A 19,252-nucleotide genomic window follows, 5' to 3' on the forward strand; every position below is an offset into this window, starting at 1 on the left:
GGGATCAGTAATGAGCCAACTTGAAGACGAGTTAGTAACAATAAGGTTTTTCATAAGAAAACAAATAAAATAAAAAGCTTAAAATAGTAAGTAAAGTAATATGAACACAGTAATATTGTGCGATGGTAGTAATATTGTGTGATAGTGTATTATTGTTACTTTCAAAAAGAAAAGAAAAGAAAGGAAAAAAACCTGTTGTCACTGCAAATTGGTTTCATTCTATCAGTGTTTTTTGGTTTGTCTTGGAATATGTGAATCGCCTCTAGGGTTCGATTCGAACATAATCGTACTTGGAAGCTACAGGAAAGAGATGGGCGAATCTCAGAATCTAGTCGCTGAGAGCTTTTCTTGGTCTTTAAAGACTTTGTTTATTTTATCGATAATCTTCACTCTTCACAGCTTTCCATTTCAAGCTCAAGCTGCTCCTGCTGGTACTTAATTACCAACTTAACTTGAGTTAATTTTGCTTGATTATTAGTGATTCGAGTGCTCTGATCTGATCACTCACTTTCTTATTTAGTTATTCCACTCTTTCTAAAGGCTCTGAATTTGCTGTTGAATCTCTTGGTTTTATATGTCAATTTTTGTAAAATGGAATCCAGGTTCATTGATTAAGCACATGTCCTGGGTTTTGAAGTGGACTACTGGATCATCCTCTAAAATATCCCAATCAGGTAATTGCTCAATTCGGGCGATTGATTTTGTTAGCTTGAATGCTTTCTTGTTAGCCAAAAAAAAAAAAAAAAAAAAAAAAAAAAAAAACTGGGTTTGATTTATCGTTTCTCTATCTGCTTTCTTGTGCAGATACTAATGTTCTTCAGTTTGAGAATGGTTACTTGGTCGAAACCGTTGTGGAAGGAAGCGAAATCGGTGTTGTTCCTTACAAGATTCGAGTTTCCGATGATGGAGAGCTTTACGCTGTTGATGAAGTTAATAGCAACATCATGAAAATCACCCCTCCTTTGTCCCAGTGTAAACTCTCCATCTCCTTGAATTTTTTGATTTATGACTCAGTTCTTATCTGTTTGCAGTTAGTGTATAAAACCCGTGATTCCGGATGATCTTGAGCTCGTGTAATTTGCTTAGGCAAGCTTGTGTCATTACGTTTTGTATTTCACTCTTCTGTTTTGTTTCTGTTGGTTTTTTTCATCTTGCTTTAGTGTTGGATATTGTTATGACTTTGTTTATATTCTGTGTGATTATGGGCAGACAGCAGGGGAAGATTGGTGGCTGGATCGTTTCAAGGAAAAACAGGACATGCAGATGGAAAACCGAGCGATGCTCGTTTTAATCATCCGAGAGGAGTGACAATGGATGATAAAGGGAACGTTTATGTCGCTGATACTTTGAATCTAGCCATCCGAAAGATTGGAGATTCAGGTATGCAAGTTTTCTCTATGAGTTGAACTAAGATTTGCACTCAAACTAAAGGGGATTGGTGGCTTGCTTGTGGTTGAAAAGTATAATAATTCCGAACCAAACTGAGAAGGAATTTAAGAGTGTGTGATATTTTTCAACAGGTGTTACTACAATAGCTGGGGGGAAATCAAATGTGGCTGGGTATAGGGATGGACCAAGTGAGGATGCAAAGTTCTCAAATGATTTTGATGTTGTATATGTTCGGCCTACCTGCTCGCTGCTGGTCATCGACAGAGGAAACGCAGCTCTTCGCCAAATCTCTCTTAGTGAAGAGGACTGTGACTATCAGTATAGCTCAATCTCTTTAACTGGTAACAAGTCTAAAACACCTTAACCCATTGTGAACTACACAGATCATTTTGAATACTTTGTTCAGAGGTGGGTCCAGAGTGTTGACCAAAGATCATTGCTTGCGCTTACATTTGTCGATTTTCTTTCCTTCTTGTACAGATATCCTCATGGTTATTGGTGCCGTTGCCATTGGTTATGCTACTTGTTTCCTCCAGCAGGGTTTTGGACATTCTTTTTTCTCAAAGACGGTAAGTTTCAATCTCTTCTCTTTCGTGCCTTTTGTTCGGATCTCGTTAGCCATATGCTACAAACAACAAAGGTTTTTGGTTTTATATCACAGCAGCTAAGCTCAGAAACCAGCTTTGAAGAGGAGCATCAAGGCAAAGAGAAACTCTCTCGACCTGTCCTTGAGACAACAACCAAGGAAGAACCTGGTTGGCCATCATTTGGGCAACTCCTTATCGATCTCTGCAAACTGGCTCTAGAGTTTGTAACCAACCACCTAGTCCCAGCCCGATTCAAAACCAGCCACAATCTAAGGCCACTAAAGGATAGACTCAAAATGCCTGAAGACGAACAGGAACCACCTTTAGTCCAAAGGCATACCGCCCCAGTGCCAATCTCTGAATCCCGACATGCCCACTTGCCTAAACCGAGTGATAGTTACCCCGGACACAAGACAGCGAAGATGAGATCAAGTAGTGCAATAAAGGATCCGACTTTGACATCATCCAAGCACCACCGGTCATCATCAAAACGGCAGGATTATGCTGAGTTCTATGCCTCGGGAGAGGTTGTCCAACCGAAGATCCATAAAGAGCGATCGAGGCGTCGCCATAGAGATAAAACATTCGATACAGAACCAAAGAAGGCATCATCAGATACTGTGAAGCCTGTAGAGTACAGTAATAGTTCAAAGTTTGATCATTTCAACATGAGGAGCAGCAAGTATGGACCTGAAAATCCTTTTCGATTCTAGAAATTTCAAATCACATCCTCATTAGAACCTTGCTTTGGGGGAGGTTGGTTATGTTTTTGTAGTTTCTGAGAAAATTCTTATTACACACATGAAGAGGAGAAAGGGTAAAGGATTGTTGATTTCTTCCAGAAACTCGGATTTCTTTTGAACCTTACTTAACACCTCTATAAATTCTGGCTCTTCGTTACTATAAAAACCGCTATAAATTCTGTTTTGTTTCAAATATTATCATCATAAATGGCGCGAGAGACTACACTTAGTTACCATCGTCTTTATCTTCAACTTGGTCTCCGTCTTCATCTCTCTCTAGAACTTGTAATATCTTCTCTATTGTTCTACTTAAGCCGACGATTAATCAGTTTAAGTAAATTCCAAGTAGGGATTCACTTGAAATTTTAGTAATTGGATCTGTAATTTGTTTACAGAGAATCATTCCTTTGAGAAATGATCAAACTAAACAAAGTAGAAATATTAAATTTATACAAGGCCTACCTCTAAAACTGATTTGTTTTACATAATCAGTCAATATTTAACACGAATTCACATAATCCGAGTTACTTGCTTGGGTCACACTCCATCCTCTTTCTAAACCTGACTATCTCTCTTCGATTTCACTTCTGTATGTATACATTTCCGATTAAATATTTTCTTATAAATTTGATTTATTGAGTCCTACTTATCCTATCAGAAACGGACTCTTTTTATATATATATATATATATATTCAGATTCAAATAGAATCAAATACAGTAACAAATATGCTATAATCTTGCTTTTCTATGTTGAAAAAATTTCTCACTAAACCATATAATTGTAAAGAATCTCATTCCAAGTATCCGGTACGCCAGAGAGACACCAATGGCTGCAATCATTGCCGGTTCGACCACCTAGACCATAAGCCGAAGGATGACCATCTTTGCGAAGCAATGAAAGCATCGTAATGTCTAGCAACGTCACCGGTTTCGATATTTTCCCGAGTGCTCTCTTCAAAACTCCAACTTCTGCTGGCAATCCTCCTGGATACTTTGTCCCCAAAAGTGGTTCCTTTTGTCCTGCGCAACTCTTTGCTGTTGGTTCACCCCACAGAGCTCCTCTGTTTACACAAAAGAATCAGCATTTTAAATCAGAATAATTTAGATTGATTTGTCTTTTATATATAACAACTTACTTGTAATGAGACGGTGAGATTCCTTGAAAAAAGACTCTAGTTTTCTGAGTATCTACGACTGTATCGACCCATTTGCCCCAAGTCCCAAGTGCGATTTCGAATGCTTCCACACGGTCCATGTCCTTTGTAACGTTACTCCCTATTTGAATCCAATCCCATCTGCCAAAAGCAGAACAAAAAAAAAGAACCAATTTTTTTATAAAAAAAAATATATCAAAGTGTATGTAATTAAGCCAAGAATAAGCAAATTAAAGAAAATCCAACGTACGGTTGTGAAGGACCTCTACGGCTCCACCAATGCCAAGTATTGAAAATCAATGTATCCATTTCTGACCAATTCTTTCCATCATTAACAGAATCAAGCCTCAACACTCTCCCAATCTTCTCCCTCATTATATCTACCAAATACACATTCCTATCAAGCTTCAATTCCACTCCATACTCCTGTAATTACATATTTTCACCACTTTCGGTTTAGTTCGGTTTAACTCATCCCGGTTTTTTTTAATTCGGGAGTACTTAACCAAAACATGTGTAGAATTGGTTATTACCTGAAATGTGAAGGTTGAGATACTGCCTTGTGTGGTTAAAGTATAAGAAGAATTGGGAACAGAAGAGTGAAGCATACATGTCAAAGATTGCCATTGATTTAGGCTAAGAGAATCCCCAACAAACATTATCTTCTTCCCTTTATTTTTCTCCAAAAACTCAGCTCCATTGAACCTACACACCACCAAACCAAAACAGAAAACGGTGGCGTTTTATGGCGGTGACATAAATGAAAATGAACGTAAAAAAATAAAAACAGCAGGGCAAAATCGTCAAGAGCTTGAGTTAGTGTCCCCACATGTGTGGGGGAATTTATGTCTTCTTATGAAGCTATAGAGTTTGGTGGGTGTCCTAATCTCACTGACGGCGCGTGAAGCTCACGCCAGAACCACCAGTTGGCATATTGTGACAAAATAGTTCGTTTTTCATCTCGTGCAGATTAGAGATTCCAAAACACAGCATTCAATTATGGCAAAACATGTATATAAATAGCATTCTCTTTTCTCATTGGTCGCTCACTAAAAAGTGCTTTGCAAAAGGTATATACAAACATCTGTTAAAAAAAATTGGTTTTCATATAAAGTATATTTATAAATGAATCAAATCTAGATTGACAACAAAAAAATGAATCAAATCTAGATTTTTCACACTAATGAGCTGTTACGTTTATTTATAATGAAAACACATTTTGAACCTATTCTAGTAATACCTTTTTCTTCCATATTTTTTAGAACTTCCTTTTCCCTCATATTCATTAATTTAATATCAAATTACAACAAATAAAAACTGACGAATTGATTAAACAAAAATATATTTTTAAAAAGCGAATACTAAGAAATTTTGATGTGTTTGTTATATATTCATAACGATACCTTGATTCAATATAACTAGTAACAAACAAAAATTTAAAGAAAAAAATAGTTTAAATTATAATGATACCTTGCTAATTTGCAGCCCTGAGGCTGCCATCTGAAGGTAGGGTAATCGAGATCCGGCCGTCCATTTTTCTTGCAAGCGAACTCGCGTCGTATGAAAGGACACGTGGATGGATCGTAGAGTGGATAAGAAGCGTCCTTCACCCACCGGCCCGTGAACATATCACATCCCTCTGCTTCGTGAAGAAGAGGAAGAAGAAGAAGAAGCGATAACACTAATGCAGAGCCATAAGAAATGGCGTTATCCTTAAAACCCATTTCAACGCAGATGAGAGAGAGATAGAGATTCAAATACGCATCTGGCCTTTATACACCCACGCATCTATATATATATATATATATATATATATATATATAATTTTGTCATATTAAAAGAGGTTTTTTTTTACTGAATGAATATATGCACCATAATGCCATACTTGGTTTGGTAAGAAACTCTGAAATCAAATGTCAACATTTCTTTGTAGTGTATTTAGTATTTACTACTTAATAGCGTGATTTATTAACAATTTTATTTTAATATGTTTTTAGTAACATAATTACATGGTCAATAACTTTAATGATATGACTTTAGTGCGATATTTATTCCTATAAATTACTTCGAGATCATGCTTAAATTTTCTTTCCCTGAATTAATCGATTTGTTCGGACCATCAAGTTTCTGTGAAGGCGTTTCTTTTTGTTATGTCTATTTTAAAATGATTTCACTGCGCCGGTGCCCTCCCGTGAAAATCTTGTGGACCTATAAATTGATATTTTTAATCATCCCGTTAAGTTTAGTTATAATTTTGTATGTGTACAAGCCAAATCATTTGCCAATAGAAAATAGACGCTGAAAGAACAACAATATATTCTGTCTTACTTATTTAATCCAAATCAATCGTTATTATGGACCTTATGGTTAGCGATTAGGCCGAATAATGCTTATTAAATGTATCATGAAACGTATTGAAATTATTGAAAAGATAATTGACTAAGACAATCATATTCGGGAGATATATACAACGTTTGCCAAAAAAAAAAAAAAAAAAACGTATTGAAATTATTGAAAAGATAATGACTAAGACAATCATAGTCGGGAGATATATACAATAATGCCGAATCATATGTTCAGAATTATTTGATGTTTAACGTTCTTGCATACAGTTTAAAGATTTATTTAATTTTTATTTTTCATATACTAAAAATATTATTTATAATCCATTTAAATATCATTCAGCCAATAAGAAGACAATCTGCAGAATATAAAAGGTCAAAAACTATAAAATTTCATTAAACTTTGTATTGAAAAGTGAGAACATCAAATAATTCTGAACAAAAAAAACCTTCTAAAACATCAAATAATTCTGAACAGAAGGAGTATGTTGTAAATTTTCAAAATTTTAGTCGCTTATAAAAAAAATAGTGGTAGACATAATATGATCAATGGAGTTATAGGTTGTAAAAATGATAATAATAGAAATGTACAATTTTAACTGTAAATTTAGTATTTTTACGGGTCTAATTTACATATGTTAAAAATTATTTTGAAGAAATTTAAAAATATATAAAAATAAATAAATCATATGTGTAATCATGGGTATCCGTGGAACCATACTCATAAATCATAAATAAATATTACCAACCATATTCATCATAAGGAAATCAACAACAAAGAAGAAGAAGAAGAATCAGCATATGACTTAGTGTTAGAAAATAGCTTTATTACAAAACTTCAAAAAAAAAATCTATCAAGCTCTGGTGGTTCAGTACGCTGAGTGAAATTTAATTTTAATGTTAGACTTGTATATAACCTTTCTAAACCGCATTATAACCGTCAAATAAAAACGACATTATAACGATTGTATTCAGAAAAGTAAAAGCCAAATCATACGTCAAATGAACAAAATGAAAAGAAAAGATGTTAACAGAACAACAATACATTTTGTCTTCACTCGCATTACTTGATCTAAATTGTTTCGGACCTTTATATTATCTGACGATACATTGTGTTTCCGAAAACGTTTCTTCTAATTGTCTTAAATAAAATAATTATAATTCATAAAAAAAAAAGAACTTTACAAAACGCAAACAAAAAGTCATAATTACTTACTCCATATATAATCTCCTTTTTATTTGTTGTTGCAAAGACATTCATAATAACCATAATTAAGTTCTAGTGTTCCAATAAGCGGAATCAAGCTTAACAGGGTAAAGATCGCCGGCGTTGGCCGTGGAAGTAGAAGACGACGTGTAAGGTCCATCGGTGGTGGTTGTCTGATCCGTCTGCATATTCGTCATCTCCTCTCCACTTATCATCGCGTAATGCTTCTTCATGGCCCTCACGCTCTCTTCGTCTTTCTCGCTTCCTCTGTTGAACGAAGCTTCTAGAAGCTTCTCAACATCCACCGTCGAATGTCCTTCGAGCATGCTCACCACCGTCGACATCGACGGTCTGTCCGAGGGAACTTGACTGGTGCAGAGTATCCCTATCTGGATCATCGTCATTGCTTCTTCTCTGTTGTAATCTGTTCCTAGCCTCGGGTCTACTACTTCCATCAGTTTGTTTTGTTCCCTTAGAACGTGTACCTGTGGAAGAAAACGAGACTCAGATCCATGGTTTCTGTTCAGAAAATGTGTTTAGGGTTTTAGCCTTTTAGGGTTTCTTTAGTTACCCAGTCAAGAAGGTAGAAGGTATCGGCTTTGGATCGCGAGCTCGTGTTGCTTCTTCCGTGAACGATTTCAAGAGCCACAACGCCAAAACTGTAGACGTCTGCTTTATCTGTCAAATGCCCTCTCATGGCGTATTCTGGAGCCATGTATCCGCTGCACACACACACACACACAAAAAAAAAGTTTTGGTTTTGGTCACAAGGAATCTCAAGACTTGTATTGATTTGATTGATTGATAGAGAGACTCACTATGTTCCGGCAACTCGGGTGCTGATGTGTGTGTTTTCCTCTTCATCAAGCTTAGCAAGACCGAAATCAGAAATCTTTGGATTTAGTTCCTTATCCAGCAAGACATTAGTTGCTTTGATGTCTCTGTGCACAATCTTGAGTCTTGACTCCTCGTGAAGATAAGCTAGTCCTCTCGCTATTCCCACACAAATCCTCTGCCTCGTTGGCCAGTTTAGTCGTATCTGAGTCTCTTGAGGACCTTTAAAAAAATTCAGAAAACAAAAGTTGTTGAGCCAAATATATATATATATATATATAACGTCTTAAGCCAAAAATCATTTTAAAGCGGGAAACTAACCGAAAAGTGCTCTGGCGAGACTGTTGTTTTCCAAGTACTCGTAGACTAGCAATAGCTGGTCACCTTCGACGCAACATCCATATAGTTTAACCAAATGTGGATGTTGGAGAGCAGAAATCATACCAATCTCGTTCAAAAACTCTCTATTCCCTTGTTTTGATTTTGACGACAGCTGCTTCACGGCGATCACGGTTCCATCAGATAACCTTCCCTGTTTTCATACAGTGGACAAAACCTTTTAGTCATACATGTATTCATCATATCAAATGTCATTTTGTACATTATGATGCTAACCTTGTGTACAGGACCGAAGCCACCTTCTCCGATCTTGTTTGCGGGATCAAAGTTGTCTGTAGCAGCTTTGATCTGCCTCAACGAGAAGGAACTAATCTGGAAATCCAAGTTCTTGAAATCTGAGGTGAAGAAACACCATAATGTTTAGCAAGAAACAGAGACTTAACTCAAAATCAATTGGAATGTTAAAGGCTATTTAAGCAAGTACCTTTTTCCATCTGACTCTTGGGTCTTAAGCAGCCTCTCCACCATAAAATACCGCCGATTAAAAGCACAAGAAACACCGTTGACCCGATTACAGAACCAACCACTGTACCAACAGAGCTTCCACCACCACTTCCGGTGCCTTCTTCCTCTGGTGGAATGAAACCATCTGTAGGAAGATCATGATCATGGGAGAGATAAAGTCAAGAGACAGCAACAAAAAAACACGAAATCTCTCTGAGATAGTTTCGGGTTTAGCAAAGTTTACTTGGATCAACTGACACAGCCGATATGAGAGAACCATATACACCTCTTACAGGCAAAGCTTGAGTCCCTTTACCAGCCCAAAACAACCTTATTTCCAATTTCCCATTTGTTATTCTGACCGGAAAACTCTTAACCACAACTCTTCCAGCACCTTTTGCCTCCTCCACAATATTGAAATCCTTAACCTCAAGTTTACCCTGCACATTACAACACCAGCCAAATTTTATTTAACCATTACCATCTTTCAGACATTTATAAGACCTGACAAGTTTGATTAAGAATTTACCTGAACGTATATGTCAAAGAATCGTCGTCCCAAACTCTCATAAGTGTTATTGTCTTTGAACATAATTTCAGCGAAATGAAGATTGACCGTGTAATTCCCTTCTCCAAGACACAAGGCATAGTAGGTGAGAGAGATGGCCGAGAGACGAGCATGCGTATAAAGCCTAGGATCTGCTGTCTTAGTCTCTGACGTATTTTCACATAAGGTGGTACCTTTGGGAGACCGTTCATCATCCAAGAATTTTCCCGCGTTGCTAGAAACCCAACCGTTTCTACTATCATAGAAGCTCATATCCGATGCGTCAGCATCATACTTAGTCTTGTTGATTGTTACTTCATTACCACCACAGTTTATATGAAGGCCATAGAAAGCTGAGAAAACAACGATTATTAACCAGAAAGGTATATATATATATATCAGATGAGCGGCTAGATTGTAAGTGATATGGTTTCATTGAGTTTGTATGTGTAATGTGTGAATAGCTTCAAAAAACTTACTTTTAGGACATACATAGTTACTCAGACACGAAACGTTTGAGCTGTGGCAAAACATAACATAAATTATCAATATTCTAGTTAGTGTTAGAACAAAAAAAAACGAAAAAAAGACTTACTAGTTATTTGCCACCAAAGGACTTGTGCTTGAAAACATATTCCTGCAAATAAAAAAGAACCAAGAAATCTGTAAGCTATAGCTAACTTGAAGGCACGAGAAAAGTTTAAGCGTTTATTGCTCTTCTTACACGTCCTTCTGCAGACATTGTGAGGTTCTGGGATCTCTGGAGAAGTTGTTGTAAGTAAGATCACTGCAAATATAAGATACGATAACCACAGAAATTAAAACGTTATTCTGATTTGTCACTATAAAAAGACTGGTGTTGTAGTAAATCGGTGAAGAAAAACCCACATCTTGTCTCCTTGGTCTACCATCCAATTTGGTACGCTCCCGTTTAACATGTTACTAGTAAAATATCTGCGAAGATCAGAACAAAAAAAAAAAAAAAAAAAAGAAATTTCACCGCATTTAGCTCTCATTTCTCATATAAGTAAAGCTTTTAGCAGAACATGAAGAAAGAAGAGAAGACCAGAGCAGAGCATCATACATGTTATCTACATTCGAAAGAGCGCTATATTCTACCGGGACTGGTCCACTTAGTTTGTTAAAACTAACATCTCTGCACAACGAGTCTCAAAAATGTGAGATTTAATTCCTTTTACACCAAAAAAAATAATAAAAAATCGATTTGATGCTTGGCGAAGAACAAATAGTTTACTAACAAGAGTTTTAACGTTGTGATCGGTCCGAGATAAGCAGGTAATTCTCCTGTAAGATTGCAGTTCCTAAGAACCCTGAAACAAGCAGCGAGTGGAAACGGAAGTTAAGCTCACCAAAGGTGGGAAGAAACCATTACCAAAGTTCGTCTAATCTTTAGGCTCAAACTCACAAATTCTTCATCGAAGTCATGTTTTGTAGTGGCGGAAATGGAGATTCGGGTCCGCTTAAGTCACTGATTCTCCTACAAAATTTTTAAGTAACAATGAGTACCATTGATAGTAAGTCCACGAAAGGCGACAACAAGACGCGAAGGTTGGTGTGTACTTACAAGTCTGTTAAATTCCTAAGAGGACTAATGGTACTAGGAATCGGTCCGACTAAACCACTTGCTTGAATAACCCTGATTCACATGCACCAAACCAGCATTCCACTCAAATACCGATTATTGAAAAACCAAAAAAAGTCTGATTAAGCTGAAAGGATTGATTACAATTTTTCAAGTTTTGTCCAGTTCTGGATGAAATCTGGTATAGTACCGGTGAACTGGTTGTCACTTATACGGCTATAGATCAAGAGAACAACATACACACACAAAAAGTCAGAATCTCCTTCAAAATTATGCATTGTGATATATATATATATATATATAAAAGCAGAGGAATACTTACAAATCAGTCAATGTAGTAAGTTTGGAAAATGTACTTGGGATTTCCCCACTCAAGAAGTTCGAGCTAAGAAGGCTACAAGGAGAAAACAGAGTCTCAACACTAGTAAAGACCAATAACTGTTTTTTTTATAAGAAAAATGAACACTTTTTAGAGAACTTGGACAAAGATTCTTACAGCCTTTGAATGTTTGGTAGATTCCCGAGCTCTGGAGGCAATTCCCCTGAAATCTGGTTGTATTCCAAGACACTATAACCCAAATATTCCAGAGAAAAAAAAATACAAAATCAGAGACTACCACAGTATGATATTATCTGAAACATTATTAAAGAGAGAGAGAGAGAGAACAGAAGTGTACTTACAGGCTCGAAAGGGTTGTAATGTTTGCAATCTCTTTTGGGATTGGACCATTTATCCGATTTCCAAGTAATGAGCTGCATTTCATCATCCAACAAATATTTAATAAATCAAATCTAAGCATACATACATATGTATATGAACTGAGATGCGCAAATACATACACGTTGACAAGTGGCAAGGCTCCCCATTCGGGAGGAATGGATCCGTTGAGATAGTTTCTAGACAGATCACTTCAAAAATAAGAAAATAGTGACAGTTAAGTTAGTTAATGAAAGACAATGGATAGTGGCAGATATTGTAATAATGGGAATGTTCGAGGGCTAAAATATTAGCTATTCAGCTTCTTACAACTCTTGCAGAAAAGGAAGTCCCACGAGTTCTTTAGGAAGAGATCCTTGAAGGCTTTGTGACTTGAGAATTCTGTTTCAAGATTAAGAGGGAAAAAAAAAACAGGTTTTCAACGGTTTGCAAGATATAGGCCCATCGGCCCAATAGCATTCAACAAAAAGGTAAAAAATAACTAAATGTAAAATTAATTAGTTTATAGTTGGATGGATTCACGGACGCGCCAAAGCAAAAAGTCAACAGCGACTGCGTCAAAGATGATTGTCTACATTCAGGCAACTAAACCTAACGATTGAATATAATATATATTTTAATTAATTACTTTGATGTTAATAGGCTTTGGAAAATGAGACCTACTTCGAACAAGTCTAACATAAACAATTCACCAATACTAATAATATTTTGAATTTCTTCCGTGCTTAATATTATGGAAATTTATAGAAAAAGATAGGGAAGATATCCAAAAAAAATATATTACTAAAACAATAAATAAATAAATAAATAAATAAAGAGAAAAAAGGGAAGAAGAGACGAACGCACATGCTGGTGACGTGGCAAACGGTGGAGCAGTTACAAGTAACGGCGTCTTCGAAATTTTTGCCGGCGTTAGGATTTCTCCATCCTCCGTCAGATAAAGTTTGGTCGCATGGATCCACATTGAAATTCCAATTAGTCTTCTTCAGCGCCTTCGCTACGGCTCTTAAAGCATCCACTGCCAAATATTCATATTACACAGACAACTTTAAATCATTCACTGATTGCAAATATATACATATGTGTGTGTGTATATATATACCTTCTTCTTTGGGTAGTGTTTGAGAGGATGTGAAGCCTGAGAGAATGAGAGAGACGAGGAAGTAAGGGAAGATAAGTCGACTTAACGACATTTTAACATTAGGGTTTCGAAGATCCGTATCGATAATCGAGTAAAGTCGAGATTTTTGTTTCCTTTCTTTCGATTTTGTTATAATTTTGTTGTGTGAGAGGAGATGCGATGAGAGTGAAGAAGGGGTTTGTTTATGTGATGATTTGCGAAGAGACTCACGAAGACATTTGAGAGATGATGAGTAAGTCAACAATATTAAAATAATACTATTTTATTTTTTAAATCAGTATAAGATTTTTTTTTAATTTGCTACTTGCATAAACAAAGAGGGCCAGTCTGAGAAAAACAAAGGGGGCCAGCGAGTTGTTCAGAATCAAAATAATTCATTGCTTTTTTCGTAGGTCTTATCTTTTTATTCCGGCCTATGTCTTAATTAGAAGAAAATAACTATTACTATAAAACAGTTGGTTTCTTTTACCAGCAACACATATAGAACAGATGGTTGCAGTTTTTCTAAAAAGAAAGAAGAAAAAATTATTCAAAAATAAATCAGATATATTGCGTACATTTTCAAGAGAGACGAGGTTTTTGATTGTCATTTTCATGAATGATAAGATATAATCATATAGATGAGTCTCTACATTTACCCTGCTACCATCATTTTATATGTTAATTTGTTGCAAGGGAATCAAATGTTTTTTTTTAAAAAAAAGAAGGTTTGAGATTGATTTCTAATATTGTTTTCCTCCCTAGCAAATAGCAACATAAGAAATAAGTTACTGATTTTTAATTATTTTTTATTTAGTATTCACCCAATAAAGATATATAATTGTTTCAATAGAAGGGTAGGTAAATTTTGTCTACATTTCATAGCTCTATTCTTAGGTATAAATACAATGTCTATCATATACATAAATAATAGAATCAATCACATATAAATTGTTTGCAGAGATGAGAGACCACAACTCCATATGTTTTAATGATTTGTGCTAATATAGTCGTTGTGTCGTCATTTAAATTTAAAACTGTATTTTGTATTTTGCTAAAATAGACAGAAAGACAAGGGTAATGCTCGAAAAATCAATTTATTTACAAATGAATCAACTAGAATGGTTATAGCGCACGGTATTTGAATCAGCTAAAATAAAGTCTTTCTGCAGTACTTTGCTTTCCATAAGTGAACCGTGTGTGATATTATCAAGATCTAAAACCTCTTATGTGAACCATTTTGGTGGGATTTGTGACATATGTACATTTTTCGTATTTTTTTTATAATTATTTTAGTAAATTATATAGATTGTTGGATGGAGTCATCGACTTACAGGAAGGAAAAAACGCAGCAAGTCGGAGACAGCTTTAATCCTTTTTTATTTCTGAAAAATTAATATTGGAGAATTTTTAGAAAATGCTGTGGTCATTGTTTTCTTAGCTTTAGGTCGTGATCAGTGTTATCTCGAATATGTGAACCAAACTCTACCATTATACACTAAAACAAACAAACAAACAAAAAATTCTTCTACATACCATCGTTTCCATGAAATGTATGTACGTAAGACCCCTTATAATTACGTGGATTACGTTAGATTTTTTTTTTTCTCTCTCTGGTAAATCGTGGAAAACGTAAGTTTGGAGGTTTTTTTAATCAACGTTCCCACGTCGTATCGCTAGCTGGTCGACTTTATCCTAACTCCACATAGATTATTATGAATGTTACGCTAGTCTTCTACACTTCTATAAATAATAAAAAAAGGATCAAATTATAAAAAAAAATAAAAAAAAGGATCAAGCTAGTTGATTAATTAGCTATCTGTTGTAGGTGGGCTGAGCACAACCCCTTTTTCGTAATTCCACAAAAAGCCCATTAAGGTCAAAGATCAATAAGCCCATTCGCGAAGAGCAAAACGAGGTCGTTCGAGTAGATAACCCAACAAAATCTAAGGAACAGCTCGCCACGTCGACAAGGATGAAACAGCTCGCCAGCACGACGCTCCGATAGATGGTCGGTCAGGTTTATCTGCCCGGCCGCCCAAGCTACTCTGACCGAGATGTAACCTAATTTAAGCACTATAAATAGCCTTGTAACTTCATTTATTACGGAGGAGGTAATCCGAAATAAAGACAAAAATACTCAAGACTTAAATCTTTAACTCTTACCTCGCTTACTTAACCTCGTAATACCACCTCGAAGACTTCATATCGATCTCACCTCTATTCAAACAAAAATCTCCGAGCTCCACCTAGAAATATTTACCAAAGTGACCTCGCCTGCGAATACAATACAACACTATCTATATTTGTAGCTAATTTTGAAATATGAACTAATTCACAATGTTTTTGAAAATTTGCTAATGATATGATAATAGTGACAGTGTTGGCACGTTCTCTTATCATCTTTGCAAAATCTATATATCTTCTATACTTCCATACCAGCAGCACAGTAGTAGTTCATTGAATCAAACATTACCTTTTGATCGAAGAATGAATCTCGAAGACAAGTCAAAGCCACTCATATTAGACTCGAGACAGATAAAAATACTGATTAATTAAATCTCGATAATAAATATCTATGAAAAGTCGTCAAGACAATTCTCAAAACTTTAAGTCATTTATTCAGTGGGACCTTTATTCAATAATAAAGAATATATTACTTTCTAACCTAACAATTTCTCATTAACCATCGAGTCCACTAATTAATTCATTTCATTACAATGTTCACGAATTTGGAAAACGTTCCATGATTTTTTTTCATCTTTTTTGAGGTATTCACATTATAACCAAAATCCAGAAAACGTAGTTTCTTCGGGTCAAACATCGTCAAATATGAACAAACTAGAAAAGGGAACTAATTAGGTAATCAAATTAATGTACGTAGTGGACTCACTTTATTATACTATAACGTGTTAGTCTTTATTAAACTTACGTTCCAACTGCATGTGTCTCTGACCCACTAAACATATAAATGAATGTCCATTTGTCTACTTTTGTTTATTACTTTAATCATTTTTATATGACTTTCGTCAGATTGGTTGAAAGAAACTACAGATGTATTATGTATAGCCTTTAAAGCGTAGTGAGTCCATCATCAATATGTGCCGCCTGCCGGACAGCACTTGTGGGGGTTAATGATTTAACTATACAAAAGTTACCGAGGGGCAAACTAGTCTGTTCACACATGTGTAGTAAACTGTGCCGTACGTTTGTGTAAATCAGAAAGATTCAGAACTCGAAAGCGTTATTGAGCTGGACAGAGAAAGAAGGCGGGCCAATACTTGCAAGAGGAGTATCATTCCATTTCGACCGACCAAAACTGCAGTTTTCGATTGAGAAACACAAAATAACTAAGTTATGGCCATGAGTAACAAGAAACGTTCATGCTTTAGGAAGATATGTGTGTTGAGCGCGTAGCCATATATCAGATTCAAATCATTGCTTAGCGTATGAATAACTTCTGCTTTCATCCCGGGATTGCTTCCACCAAATGTGGGACATACACTGTTACGGTTTATGAATTATGTAAACAATTTTTCTTTCTCTTTTTTTTTTTTTTTTTTTTCCGGTTCAATGGGGGTACGGGTTTAAGAAAAGCTTTACCTGAGTTGAATTGTTGGTTTCATCAGTTATCCGGATCTACGCCAAGCCAAGAATTATCCAATTCAAATGATTTGTCAGGCTAATGTACCATGGTAACTGAAAATCCATAAAGGACTGTCCGAAGCACGGACAAGACAACTTCAGGGAATCAGTTCCGCAAAAAGTAAGAACATAAATAGAACTTCTAATGGAAATGCGTCTTACACAAGATAACGGATTGAGACAGAGCATTAACATCATAAGCCACCTGCGATGCTTTTACCATAAAGCTGGACAAAGTGAATGCATATTTTCTGCAACGAAAATTAACTAACTCACATGAGTTTTGGGACAGAATTTGAAAAGGAGAAAACACTCATTATAAAGGGCAAAATATTTAAGCATACCTTCCTATCATATCCATACCATACCAGAGCAAGTGTTGTTTTGGTAAGTGTAAAGTGTTGTTTTGATAAGTGTAAAATGTTGTTTTGATAAGTGTAACGGTAAAAGAAGAGTCAAATCGCGTAGAAAAAGAAGCGGTCCAAGCTGGAGAAGAAAGAGAGACTAAGTTCCATCGCTTGCAGGAGTACTTGAACTCGAAGCTTCTACTCTCCAGAGGTCTCCCCTGGCTACCAATGAATGTTCGATATATTCTTTGTTCTACTATATCATAACTTGATGACATATCAATCTTACCCTGCATTAACCGACAAATCTATAGTTACTAGATATACCTTCATTCTTGCAGGAACATAACAGAACATCACCAAAAAGGAAAAGAAGACTCCTAAAACCCACAGATACAACGTAGAAGTTTACATTAACTTTGCAAAACATCACACGCATCACAACATTAAAAAAATTTTGAAATTCATTTCACCACACAGTTTTATGGTAGTTTTGCTAGATCAGGATCAAAAACGGCATCTTTCTTTGCAATTCTTTTTCTACATTTTCATCCTTGATAACCTGTTTTCTATGAGCTATCCTACATTTCAACTCAATCTAGATATCCCTATAGTAATGAAACTATAAGGCAGGGCACAGACGAACAAGAAGTACAAAATCGGTGGAAAACAAGTACCTTTGATCTTAAAAACAAACCAGCCGTTCTTAGATAGGAATCTGCAACTTCCTCCTCCGACGTAAAAACAGAAACAGTATCATCAGTCTTAGAAAACCCCTGAGCCCCTCAATCGTCCTGCAGCTAAACCCAATTCATCTTTTGTGTTCACATAAGCCTTAAGGCTCCTTGTACTCATATCACCTTCACCAAACCTGTTATCGTCGTGCAGGAACAAACGGTAAAGCATCAGGTTCAATCGTCAGGCGTTACGGAGATGCCATGGAATTAAGGAAGTGAATGTTGAACGAGAAGTCGCGAAGAACGCACACAGACACCTTAAATGGCGGTAACTTGTAAGGTGTTAAGTGTTAACTGATAAAATCTTTTGTCCTTGATCTAGCGGAACCTTCTGATCCCCACTACAGGGTAACGACAAAGATGAGTTCGGTAAGCTTACCCTAACCGGAATCTAACTTAATTTCGGTTAACGATAACCATAACTTAATTTTTTTTTATCGTTAACCAACTTAAATGGGCCCGTTTATTAAAAGGCTTCTCCGTTTGTTTTTCCGTAGGCCTATTACATTATTAACCACGTGCTCATTACATTATTGGCCACTCCTTCGTTTTCCTTCCAGATATTATAAATATTATATATAGTTATATACACACAATATACATATGATACGTTGACAAGAAAATATATGGTCCCCAATTTCATATCTTAAAAAAAAAGTGAGAATCTTTGTGTTTTGAATTATTGGTTAATGGGAAAGAACTATAGAAGACAATTAAGATAAGAAATAGTGGTAAAGTGCATAGATGATAATCCAGTTATTTAAATCAATTTTACGCTGTTACTAAAAAAATATCTAAAGTTGCCACCTGCATTTAGAAATCACATTTTTCTTCTAAACTACTATAAAGTTACCATATGCATTTAAACTATAAAGTTGCCACCTGCGTTTAGAAATAGTGGTAAAGTGCGTAAAGTTGATTATCAACAAAAAGGTTTACGCTGTAAAGACTAAACATATGTTCATCGACATGCATTTAAACTATAAAGTCGGCCACCTGGTAGCGACAAATAAAAAGGAGAATAAGGTTGTAACCTGTTCACAGTTTATTTGGGACCAAATTTTAGCAGGAAAAATCAAAAATTTACTTCGAAACGTGAGTATCTTTTATTTCTTTTTTATTAAAAACTCTATCGTAAGAAAAGCGCCAGTGCAACAATGTTGATTTATATAGTAATTTAAGTAGACTTTAGTTCGCACTAGACGCGAAATTTTTATAAAATAACTTGAAAATTTAAAATGATATACAATGATTAAATAATATTAAAAAATTACTATTCATAAACTATAAAATATATCTACTTTTCAAATTTTAAAATTAAGCAGGTTATATTATTTTTCCATCTATATTCTTTTATTAATTTTATTTTATTAATAATATTTCATTATTAACTTTATCACTTATTTCTTCTATATAGTGTTGTAAGTACTGTCAC

At 35.5% G+C, this 19,252-nt stretch overlaps 4 protein-coding genes across 5 annotated transcripts; 1 reads left to right on the forward strand and 3 right to left on the reverse strand.

Annotated features, from left to right (window-relative positions):
- Positions 1-173: 173 nt before the first annotated feature.
- Positions 174-2,879, forward strand: LOC18023999. 2 transcript variants are annotated; one of them, XM_024159871.1, is made up of 7 exons: positions 174-431; positions 603-674; positions 805-972; positions 1,210-1,380; positions 1,521-1,730; positions 1,870-1,958; positions 2,051-2,879. In XM_024159871.1, exons 1-7 carry the CDS (start codon positions 311-313, stop codon positions 2,687-2,689), a joined length of 1,470 nt encoding a protein of 489 aa, XP_024015639.1. In that variant the 5' UTR covers positions 174-310; the 3' UTR covers positions 2,690-2,879. The 2 variants fall into 2 exon arrangements, with proteins under 2 accessions (XP_024015639.1, XP_024015640.1); XM_024159872.1 differs by having other exon boundaries at positions 2,054-2,879.
- A 489-nt stretch (positions 2,880-3,368) lies between these two features.
- Positions 3,369-5,632, reverse strand: LOC18024000 (protein trichome birefringence-like 41). The gene is made up of 5 exons (XM_006406976.2): positions 5,345-5,632; positions 4,408-4,579; positions 4,125-4,300; positions 3,857-4,015; positions 3,369-3,781 (listed from the first exon to the last, which is right to left on the reverse strand). Exons 1-5 carry the CDS (start codon positions 5,596-5,598, stop codon positions 3,487-3,489), a joined length of 1,056 nt encoding a protein of 351 aa, XP_006407039.1. The 5' UTR covers positions 5,599-5,632; the 3' UTR covers positions 3,369-3,486.
- Positions 5,633-7,283: 1,651 nt separating this feature from the next.
- Positions 7,284-13,317, reverse strand: LOC18024001 (probable leucine-rich repeat receptor-like serine/threonine-protein kinase At3g14840). The gene is made up of 24 exons (XM_024159921.1): positions 13,071-13,317; positions 12,815-12,986; positions 12,278-12,349; positions 12,091-12,159; positions 11,932-12,003; positions 11,747-11,818; positions 11,573-11,644; positions 11,395-11,466; positions 11,233-11,304; positions 11,074-11,145; positions 10,907-10,978; positions 10,732-10,803; positions 10,536-10,601; positions 10,372-10,434; positions 10,243-10,284; positions 10,127-10,167; positions 9,630-10,000; positions 9,345-9,540; positions 9,081-9,245; positions 8,873-8,991; positions 8,579-8,789; positions 8,242-8,479; positions 7,995-8,145; positions 7,284-7,908 (listed from the first exon to the last, which is right to left on the reverse strand). The coding sequence occupies exons 1-24, from the start codon at positions 13,159-13,161 to the stop codon at positions 7,489-7,491; spliced, it is 3,063 nt and encodes a 1,020-aa protein (XP_024015689.1). The 5' UTR covers positions 13,162-13,317; the 3' UTR covers positions 7,284-7,488.
- A 2,903-nt stretch (positions 13,318-16,220) lies between these two features.
- Positions 16,221-17,986, reverse strand: LOC112088930. The gene is given in 10 exon segments (XM_024159487.1): positions 16,221-16,429; positions 16,486-16,592; positions 16,692-16,743; positions 16,746-16,797; positions 16,800-17,000; positions 17,078-17,105; positions 17,155-17,333; positions 17,335-17,370; positions 17,758-17,856; positions 17,858-17,986. Coding segments are annotated over 10 exon segments (996 nt in total). The 3' UTR covers positions 16,221-16,316.
- Between the last annotated feature and the right edge of the window lie 1,266 nt (positions 17,987-19,252).

Source organism: Eutrema salsugineum, unplaced genomic scaffold (genome assembly GCF_000478725.1).
Source record: "Eutrema salsugineum unplaced genomic scaffold, Eutsalg1_0 scaffold_13, whole genome shotgun sequence".
Taxonomy (NCBI): Eukaryota; Viridiplantae; Streptophyta; class Magnoliopsida; order Brassicales; family Brassicaceae; genus Eutrema; species Eutrema salsugineum.